General features: G+C 38.3%; 1 protein-coding gene across 16 annotated transcripts; it reads left to right on the top strand.

Moving 5' to 3' along the window:
- The first annotated feature begins 1646 nt into the window (after positions 1-1646).
- On the top strand, positions 1647-9866 carry LOC127316331 (probable methionine--tRNA ligase). Of its 16 annotated transcripts, none has more exons than XM_071823510.1 (11): positions 1647-2139; positions 2265-2309; positions 2433-2488; positions 3187-3259; positions 3460-3699; positions 4037-4253; positions 4349-4450; positions 4572-4797; positions 4886-5048; positions 7204-7294; positions 7870-9866. In XM_071823510.1, the coding sequence occupies exons 5-8, from the start codon at positions 3603-3605 to the stop codon at positions 4669-4671; spliced, it is 516 nt and encodes a 171-aa protein (XP_071679611.1). In that variant the 5' UTR covers positions 1647-2139; positions 2265-2309; positions 2433-2488; positions 3187-3259; positions 3460-3602; the 3' UTR covers positions 4672-4797; positions 4886-5048; positions 7204-7294; positions 7870-9866. The 16 variants fall into 16 exon arrangements, with proteins under 16 accessions (XP_071679611.1, XP_071679608.1, XP_071679601.1 ...); XM_071823507.1 differs by having other exon boundaries at positions 2255-2309; positions 2441-2488; XM_071823500.1 differs by having other exon boundaries at positions 2255-2309.
- The last annotated feature ends 432 nt before the right edge of the window (positions 9867-10298 follow it).

Here is a 10298-nt window from a genome sequence, read left to right as displayed (position 1 = left end):
AAACTTCATTTTAGAGTGACTAAGAAGGATACAGGCTTCCCCTTTTCATTTTCATGTTTTATACTTGTTTAAATCTTGGTCAAACCTAGGATTTGACAAAGATTCAAATGTGCATCAAAATAAAAAATCAGAAAAATTAAAAACCAAAGCACATAGTTTTCTTATGTCATATAGTTAGCATTAAAGTTGATATAAACAAGGTCTAGATATATTCAAACAAGAAAAATCATGTATCTACCCCTAACCCTAAACTCTGTATGTCTTATGTACTCAAGCATGAAGAGAAGTACGTGGTTTTGGGTTTCAAACTTGGAAATTTCAAGAACCCCCCAAAAGCTTCATTTTAGAGTGACTAAAGGATCCAGGTCGGGCTTACCTTTTATTTTCATGTTTTAAACTTGTTTAAATATTGGTTAAGCCTAGGATTTGACCAAGATCAAATGGGCATAAAAATTCAGAAAAAATCAAAAAAAATGAAAACCAAAGCACATAATATTATTATGTCATATAGTAAGCATTCAAGTTGATAAACAAGGTCTAAACAACAAACTAGACAAATCATGTATCTACCCCCTAACCCTAAATTAACTCTGTCTTATGAAGTCAAGCATGAAGAGAAGTGGTTTTGGGTTTCAAACATGGAAATTTCAAAAAACTCCCAAAAGCTTCTCATTTTAGAGTGACTAAGAAGGATTCAGGCTTACCTTTTCATTTTCATGTTTTAAACTTGTTCAAATCTTGGTCAAACTTAGGATTTGACCAAGATTCAAATGGGCATAAAAATTGGGAGGAAGGGTATGAATTACAATTCAAAAAAACAAGGTAACTTAATTACTTGGATGCCCCAAAGATGTGTGGAAGCCCAAAACAATGGCAAAACATGTGCGCATGCTGCATCCAATTCAAGTAGAACACATAGTAGGCATCGATAGTTTGACCTAAATTTGAAATCAAAGAGAAGGTGGTTAGAAAAAATCGAAATTGGCAAAGCAAAGCATGAAATCATAAATTTGTGATGCACTATAGCTATGAAAAGTATCAAACAATGCATACCAAAATGATTTTTTAGAGGAATACTAGTTCAACTTATTTTAATTTTATATTAGTAGCCCAAAATTGAAGTAGTAGTTGGATATTTTTGAACTTGATCTGTAGTAGTGGGCAAAACCCTAGTTTAACCTATTTAATCATAGATTCGTAGGTCGATTTTTCTACTTTTTTATTATTACTATGCAGCACATGTGTGTTTGCCCGTCGAATGAAACTCGGAGGAAGAGGGATCACTCGGAAGGAGAGAAGAAGGGAGAGAATTATGGTGTCTCCCCTTTTTCGTGTGATGATGTTGACTTTTGTGCAGGGTTTGTCAGTGAGCAGGAGCGAGCGAGCGAGCGAGTCGAGCGAGGCCGAGAATGAGAGAGATTTGTTTTTTTTTGTGAGAGGGACAACCGAAGGATCCAGAAGGACCCACATACTTCCGATACGCATCCTGATGCGTCTTCTCTTGACAAAGAAAATGGCTGGGAGTTTGCGTACCTATTGCACGTGACTTGTGCTCACTGAAGTGTGGGACCTCACGCATGGGCACCACACGTAAGTGACAGACCTGTTGATGTAAAAACTCGGTTGATTATTATACTACTACATCCAGGGGTATATATGATGCCCCCCAACGGGGGCCTCACAGAGATTAGAGCCTCTCGACCATCGGATTTTTCCAGCAAGCCCCGCATCGATCTGGCCCGTTCATCTCTTGAACAAAAACACCAACGAAAACCTAGCCTCCAGCCCCAATCCGTTGGCCTCTTCCGCCCCCAATCCGCTAACCTCCTCCCCCCAATCGGCTCGCGTCGATCCCAGTTGTGCCTCGTCCCATCGCCGCCGTCATGGTGGTCTTCTCCGTCGAGATAGTAGGCGAGGAGGCAGAGGAGGAAGCTCTCCATGGTGCCGCCATTCGCGCCGCCGACCGGTAGGAGCAGGCGCCCTCGATGTATGTCGTGCCGCCTGCGCCTCCTCCACGCCACCGCATCCGTTCTACTCCGCATCGCAGCTGCTGGTTCGGGAGGAGTGGCCGGTGCCCGACGGGAGCAGCGCAGCCAAGGATCCCATGGCCTCCGTGCGTTCTGCGTCCCAGACCAGCAGGTTCTCTCTCTCTCTCAAAGGAACAGAGAATCTCATATGTGTTTGTGCAGATCCTTTTCTATCTATGGCTTACAAGGTGCTTCAAGAAAATCCTAGCTAATATTACTATTGACAGAAAGTTGCAGCCGGTGGTGGTGTTCCTCGTCATACAAAGATGTGGATAGCAAGAGGTATACACCTATTTCTCTATACTAGATCATCTCTGATTTTGTTTCTCCAAATGAACCATGCGTTTTATTTACTATTCAGTACAGTTCTAGGTGTTCATCTCGAAATTGTTGGTCATTTGATAGATGTGCAGGTGTGGTGCATGTGATGGTCGGAAAGACCTATAGCCACAGACATGCATGTGAGTGCTCTCCAGAATATGTAGCGTCTATCATAAATTTGTCAGTATGTGTCATGCCTGGCTATGTTATTGGATAAATGAAGGCTCCCTCTGTTTTTTGGGCGAAGTTTTGAAGGATTTGTCTAAAACTGTTGCTCTACTGTCGTTGTTTGTTACCTGCATCTATTCGCTTTGCTAAAGATTTATGCTTGGTGTAGCTTTTGGCTCCTTCATTTCTTTGTCTAATATTGTGTTCAAAGTGGCTTCATATATTTCTTGAGAGTGGTCATCCTGAAGTTGATCTACATTTCCCACAAGAAGTAGCTCTGTTATATACAAATAAATTTCCTGTGAGTTGATAGAAAATCTTTATATCTCATTGAGTTTTGTAAAAGCTCATAGTGAAATCTTGAATTCTGCATTGTTTAAATATATCAGCTTGAGTTCATAAAGGTTGAGCCATAGATAGAGAAATTAATCCAACTATTGTTGATGCCTCAGTTTCAGGTTTCTAAGAGTATAGCCGTAGATTATGAGAGATGGTTTCCTAATAGCTTCTATTTGATTTACTTAAGGCCTGAACCACATATAAAGTTCAGAGAAAATTTAAAGATCATTTGGAATGACCGAAAATGTTTAAAGTTCATTGATACATTTATTTTCTCTTCATAGTCCATTAATAAGCTAACGGCCTTCGCTTTATCTCGCTCCTGTTGCAGAAATTAATCGAGTATGAAGCAAATACGATGATATTTTTATGTAGAGACCCCTGATGTCTTCTTTCATGTCCCAGTGAGTTCATATTTTTGTATTGCTTATTGCCACGTATGAGACATATTAGGAGAGCTGCAGTGAATGACAAGTGACTTTATTATGCAGTTCACTTTTGTTGTTATGCCTTACAGTTTTATTTTATTCCATTTATTCAGCCAAAAATTATGTTGGTCTTACCTCTTATCTAAAGAAATGCTTTCATGCATGTGCTGCTGCAGGACACTCCCAAGGATATTCAGGGTTCCTTATATAGAATGTTATTCAATCTTATGCTAAAAGCATGGTCTTTCAAAGGCTGAGTACCATCTTGAATTATAAGAAGATAGCAAAGTTTGTGTGAATTGCTCTTTAATGCATCTACATGGTTCCTGTGAACATGTCGATGTCTGGAGCCCAGTCCAATGATTATGAAATAGCAAAGAAATATGCTGACAAGCTCAAGGGCACAACATTATCTGGTACTTATGACATCCTTACTCTACTCTGTAGATGTTGCGTGAATTTTACGGGAGACAATTTATTCGGTGGAATCAGATTTAAATTTAAAATCCATGCTAGCATACTGACAAATGCATTATAGAAACAAGCTTCTCTTTCTGGCCCAAGTTGTGCTCTTCATATATTTCCCTGGAAAACACTACTGCAAAGTGCAGCATTTTTCTTATTTTTTTTTCTCGTGAAAACGCAAAAAACTGGCATTTGTTTTCTATCTGAAACACTATTTAGTCTTTGTTGATCCAATTTCATACTTCCAGAAATTGAGTTGCCAGTTTTCTGTCTCATTTTTATATCTAGAGGGTAGTTCAAAGAAGAAACAATCTGGTGGTTTGCAATCAAAGACAACAGATGAACTCCCAGTTTCAAAGCTTTATATTTGGGTAGGGCTTATCAGAAAGGAGAGAAGCATCTATATGTTGATTCACTTTATGTACAAGAGATCGATGTTGGAGAAGTGGCACCAAGAACAGTGGTTAGCGCACTTATCAAATACATCCCTCTTTAAGAAATGCAGGTCTGTTTTTCCTCGGTATAATTTATAGTAACAAAATGGTATGTTGTGGTGGTTTTGCCTCCCTAATTTTTCAATTTTCTTGTATAAATGAGCAGAACCCGAAAGTGGGTGTGCTCTGCAAATCTTAAACCGGCGGCAATGTGCGGTGTAATATCACATGCTATGGTTTTGGCTGCGTCCAATGAGGACAATAAAAGGTAAGAAACCACATAGGTTTTGCATTCCTTTCGGCTCTCGTGTGCTTTCAAGTTGATATGGCATCACAAAAAATTACAACAGCAGCCACTCTTGTTTGTGAAAACTGACATTTGATATTAGGTTGAAATGCCTGGGTCTCCAAAATCTGCAGTCGTGGGGAGGTGACCTTTGCTGGGGCACTCGGGAAGAGCGTCGGAAGATGATGAGGAAGCAATCCTAGACTAAAAACCATGCTGCACTAGGCAGGTGATTGCCATGTTACAAACACAATCTACGTGTTTTGTTTATTCGAAGCACACTTGATATACAGCCTGTGATGTGTTCTTTTGCTCCTCTTCATCAGCTGGTAATTCTACTATGTATCCGGTATCATCGGTTTCCGTAGATATTTAGTACAATGTAATACACATCGTTTACTGGTGCGATTTCCATAGAGGAAGGAGTATTCCACGGCCATCCATTGGCAGTGGGAGGCAGCGCAAAGCGAGTTGGAGGGAACACCAAAGGAGGCATGCAAGAGGGCGACCATCACAGGAGCACATCATAGCTCAGGCCATCATCACAAGAACTGGAGTTCGAAACCCTGAAGCAAACTAGGTAAATGTTCTCTGAATAGAAGTGTTAACATGCTTGTTTGTGTGATGTCTAATGTGTGTGAGAGAAAAGAGAGCAAACTTTCAATGGGAAGGAAATTATCTGCCCATGTCTATTTTCATTGGGTATCCAAGGATCGCGTCAGTATTTTCTCAGCTTTTTAAATTTGTTTATGCCCATACAGCATACAAACAATCTTCAGTTCAGTGTTATCAGAAACAGGGGAGACTCAGTTGACGTTGTTGGGTGTCATGGATGTCTTGCATCTCAAATATATAGTTTAGAGAAAATCACGAGTTTCTCAGATTTTGGGCCACCATGTACTTATCCGGGAAGGATTTTTAAAAGAAAATAAATGCTAGATTATATGCTCATAGAGTCATAGGTAGATGACTGTACAGGAAGAAAAACTTGGCTAGTGCATTTGTACAGTGACATAAGTTGAATCATGAACACATGAAGTAAGATTCTGAACTTTTATTTATGCCAACTAGAAAATCCAATGCACAAGCTGTACAAATATTGATTTAGTACAGTTTTATGTCAGAATGGATGAATAACTTTGCAAGCTCATTCTTGTGATAAATATCCGCTATCCAGTATACTAGCTGCTAGCATAGTTTCTAAGTGCTAACTGAACTATTTAAACCGTGCATCTCTGAAACTATAGTAGCACCTATTCAAAGCGAAAGTTAGAACTTTCAGTGATCTGTATGTGATCATCTTGCCACGTGCTTGTCTAAATAAGAAAATGGCAGACTAATGCTATTGTTTGGTTACTAAGTTAGTGTGATGACCATACTACTAGATTTTAGTGTGCTTTCCAGTAGATGTGGTCAATTAGAGAGTTAAACATTTCACCTTATGTCTGAACATTTTGTTATCAATTTATCATGGCTACTCTGACTGTCAGAGGTACATGCTTTAGCTTCTTGTGTTGAGAATGTAGTGAACAGATTGCTGCATAATAGCTTACAGAATTTCTCTTCTTACTAGCGGTTCGCTAGTCAGATTTTATACAGAAATATAAGAAGGGTTTAGTGTTACCATTTACCAAGACCATTGCTGGTCTCCTTCCCTACTTCGCAAATGGTGTTTTTCATATATTGCTCTTTAATCTGGAATTGTTTAGCTAAAAGTATTTTATGTTTGCATAGTTCTGCCATGCTTAAAAGTGTACTACCATTGTTGGTTTCCTTCCCTACTTGGCAAATGGTGTTTTCCATATATTGCTCTTTAATCTGGAATTGTTTAGCTAAAAGTATTTTCTGTTTGTGTAGTTCTGCCATGCTTTAAAATGTATTAGCAGAAAGTAGGTTGGCATTTGCCCCATACTGGTTATGTCAGAAACATTTATACTATTTGATTCAGCCTCCTTGCCATACATGTTTCCAGATCTGCTACTCTGGTACCCATCTGTCATAGTATCCTGCCAGTTATTTCTTAAAATTCTTCTGAACTATAAGGGTTTATGTAGGCTCTTATATATTGTATATAATTGTGAAATAGTTGGTACTCCTTGCCTTCTATCTGTTTATTCCATCATAATAAGAATCATTAAGTTGTTTTACAGTTGTACAAATAGGGCTTTCCCTGTGAAACTACTTTTCTGCCTGTTCCATCTCATTGCATTTTAATTATCGGACATAAAATAGATTGGGGGATATAATTACTACATGTGAAACTCCTATAAATGCAGTGGTAGCATAAAATTACAGCTTCTGCTTGCAGCAATTCTTATTTATGACAGTTCATACAAAATAGCCCATTTGCACATGATATGAAAACCTTTATTTTGTCCAGGTGTTTTAAATTATTTTCACTATTATATGCAGTAGCTGCCAATAATTTTTTTTCTACAAAGACCATCATTGTTGTTCTTATATATCATGTCCAATGTATGCAAGGTATGTATTTTATGGTAACCTCCATTGATGTGTTTGTATACTGTGTACCAGATCAATCCTAAAAATATACTCATGTTAAAGGTTCTTATTGGACGTTGAACCTCTCTGTTTGATCTCATCTTTCACAAGCTTATTAGATGCCATGTTCAGCCTGAAATTAAATTACCATAAATATCTAGGTGGTTTATGATTTGTATAGTTCCTAATGGTAAATAATCAACCTGATATATTTTTGTACTAAATCTTTTCAGTATCAAATTATCTGCCTATTACCTTCTTCTGATGAGGGGTTGTCGATGAAGTGGGATTGCTCTATGTTAAGTCCACTAGCTGAGCGGTGAGGTGGAGTTCAGCCATTCCTGAAAATCATTAAAGAAATGGGACTATAATTTATCAAGGGTGGTCATTAATTTCTCTATTTGGTCTGGGAGCTATAGGCTTTGTCTTTTCTCCTTTAATACTTATTAGTTATGATACATATTTATTTTGTTATTAGTTGTGATCAAATCATGTTAGTAAAATAATGTCCATTGCTTCATTACAATTCATTTTTACCATTCATTTGTAATTAAGCTTGATTATTTGTCACAAAATGACACCTATAATAGACACGCTATTTCACCATGAAAGTCCCATATAGTTGAGGTCTCACCACCTGAGCCCATTTTTTATCGCACTCGGTTAATTGCTGTATCTTTCCGTGGTTCACCGGAAGGACATGCATTTTCCCTTCTAGAAGATTTTTGTTGCTTTTCTAAATTTATTTGAGCATTCAGTTTGAGATCTTAGAAGTTAAATTTAATCATTATGCAATACATGTCTGTGAATTTTCCTTTCTTTTCATGTGTGTTTTGGAAGTTCTACTAAAAATAGTGCTCCAGCACCTCCAATCATACTACCTCTGGTTCACTGTATAGGGCAACTAACGGTCGTGAGACAAGGAACGGAGTCGTTAAGGTAGCACCAACTCTTGGTGTCGCGGCCGCCGGTGATAGTGATTTAGGACACAACATCGGCAACCTGGTGGCTGATGTGCAGATGCGATGAATTCACATGGAGTGCGCCGTCAGCAACTGCCTTGCCTCCTCCGCCTCCTCTCCTATCGCCGCTGGAGATGCCACGCAGCAGTGCAGAGCATGTTGGTGCAGGTTTATATTTCTTCTCTTTTCCTCTTGAGTTCTTTATTATTTTCATCCCTTCCTATTCAGATTTTCTGTCATTACACTTTCCATATGGGGTCAGCGATTTTTTCCTGCGGAAACTTCCAGGGGCTACTTTTAGAGGAGGGCTGTGATTACTTCTGAGCTCTGAATTTTTGCAATGCTGACAAGAAGACACAAATCAGGGTTTTTTCCGTGGCTATCCTATTGAGTATTTGTTGGAAGTTTAATCACTGCCACAAGCAAACTTACTTGCTTTCTTTTGACTTTCGGTTTCCTTGTTTTATCAGCGTTGATGACATGTAGGAACTTTCATATGGCTTACAATTTCGTGAATTGTCAATCATTGTGCTTCCAGTAGCTAGCTTATGACCATTTTTTTGTTCTTCACTTGTGGCACTGTATTGGCATGCTCGCCTTTTCTGGATGTACACATACATGGTTGTGGAAATGAAGGTTAGGATCTCACAAAAATGACTTATTATACTCCCTAAAAAATCTCATTTCGGTTCTGAAGTGCAACAAATAGGTATTTTATATGATATTTTTGTTCTTCGCTTCTGCCATCTCATCTCTCCGCTGCATTTTTTCTATTTTACTCTTTCCATAGTCAGCCAACGACTATTTTGTAAGCACACTATTCCTTGGTGTTGGGCTCTTCACAATTCAAGAATGGATGATTAGCTTTTAGCTTGGTTTTACATTTGGGTTATATCAGTCTTGACTATCAGTTGTATTACTCTACCAATTTACCATTCCTGCTGGTGCTTTACATGCCTGCCAGATTGTACATTGGTTCCAATATAAATAGCAGATGTCAAGCTTTCAAAAGATTTGCTAGGTGAAGGCGGCGCTATATAGATAGGGAGGATTTCCTTTTCAGTGTCATAAAGATTCATAGTTGATTAGATGGTATTAAGATTATTATATTTAGATTTGCCTAAAGCTGTTAGCTAATGTAATGATGCTTCTTTACTGGTTAGTGTTCCAGATGTCAAGCTGGGTGTATGAACATAGTTCTGCTACTAGCCTCTTTTTCAAGGTCTTGCTTCCGTTTCTGATGCATGTGGAGATAACCACAGATTGTTTATTCCTGTGTATTCCGTACAATGTCTAATGTGTCTTCTTTTCTATGGATGCCTCATTGTTGCTGTTCAGTAGTATTATCCTTCGTTTTGTACCACTTTATTTTAAAGTTGCTACATGCCATCTCTTTGTGTAAATAGGATTATGTATCATGTAAGCCGTTTGCTTCCTTTATATCCCTATGTTTGGCTAGAAAGGATTGGAGATATTATAAGCGTGCTTACTCTTCTCTGCTAGCTGTTTGTGAATCATTGGTTTATCAAAGGTTTACTTACTATCTTTGAATTCTCATTTCTATTGCTTTACTTGTTTTGTCTTCATATGTTTAGGTCCATCAAAATAATAATTTTCCACTTCATGGTTGCAGCTAGATGGAAACTATCGAGATCTCGGCCATCTGTTTAGGCGCACCCCTAAATCGTTGAGTTTATAAGCTATTATGGGCTGTTATCTGGATGTTTATCTTTAGAAGCTTATAAGCTATTACGGGATATCAACATTTCCCCTGTATTAATGGTAAGACAAATTTAAAAGATTTCTTATAATCTATAAATATCACTTGGTAGGAAGTGAGAAGCTTATCACTTGGTATGAACCAAAGATTAAGGTGAAAGCGAGGAAAACAAAAGCCACTTCTGTGTAATCAAAATGAATAGAAGTTCTATTGCTCTTCGTATTGGTACCTGCCTTTGTTATTCTCTAAGCGTAAGAGAAAGTGTTTAGATAATATTTGGTCAGTTTGAAAGATGCGAGCCGTGTGCAAGGTGCTGCCTTCAATCATATTTTGGTAGTCACTGAGGTACTCATAGTTTTGCATCCATTTGTATATTTATATGTTTGTTTTCTGCTACAACTCTCGAATTACGCAATGGTTTTGCTACAATTGGTTTGCTGCTACATTGTACAAAGTATATTTTGGCACGAGCTCAACGGGGTCGTGCGCCAAGGCGCACATCTAAATCTAGTTTATACAAAGTTTCCTATGGATTCAAGGGTACGAAAGCCAAGTTAAATCATTTACATGACATTATTTTTTCCATGAAGCCAAGTTAACTCATTTATCAATTGGTACATTTTGGAGTGACTAAGAAGGATCCAGG

This window comes from Lolium perenne, chromosome 7 (assembly GCF_019359855.2).
Source record: "Lolium perenne isolate Kyuss_39 chromosome 7, Kyuss_2.0, whole genome shotgun sequence".
NCBI classification, from domain to species: domain Eukaryota; kingdom Viridiplantae; phylum Streptophyta; class Magnoliopsida; order Poales; family Poaceae; genus Lolium; species Lolium perenne.
The sequence above is the reverse complement of the archived record's forward strand: the minus strand, read 5'-3'. Positions and strand labels throughout refer to the sequence as shown.

What these genes read in the sequence shown, in the direction of transcription:
- LOC127316331 (XM_071823513.1), top strand. Translation starts at nt 3,603, where the DNA reads ATGGTTCCTGTGAACATGTCGATGTCTGGAGCCCAGTCCAATGATTAT. An exon ending in CAAGGGCACAACATTATCTG is followed by an intron (nt 3,700 to 4,036) that starts GTACTTATGACA and finishes TTTTATATCTAG; the next exon opens with AGGGTAGTTCAAAGAAGAAA. An exon ending in TCCCTCTTTAAGAAATGCAG is followed by an intron (nt 4,254 to 4,348) that starts GTCTGTTTTTCC and finishes ATAAATGAGCAG; the next exon opens with AACCCGAAAGTGGGTGTGCT.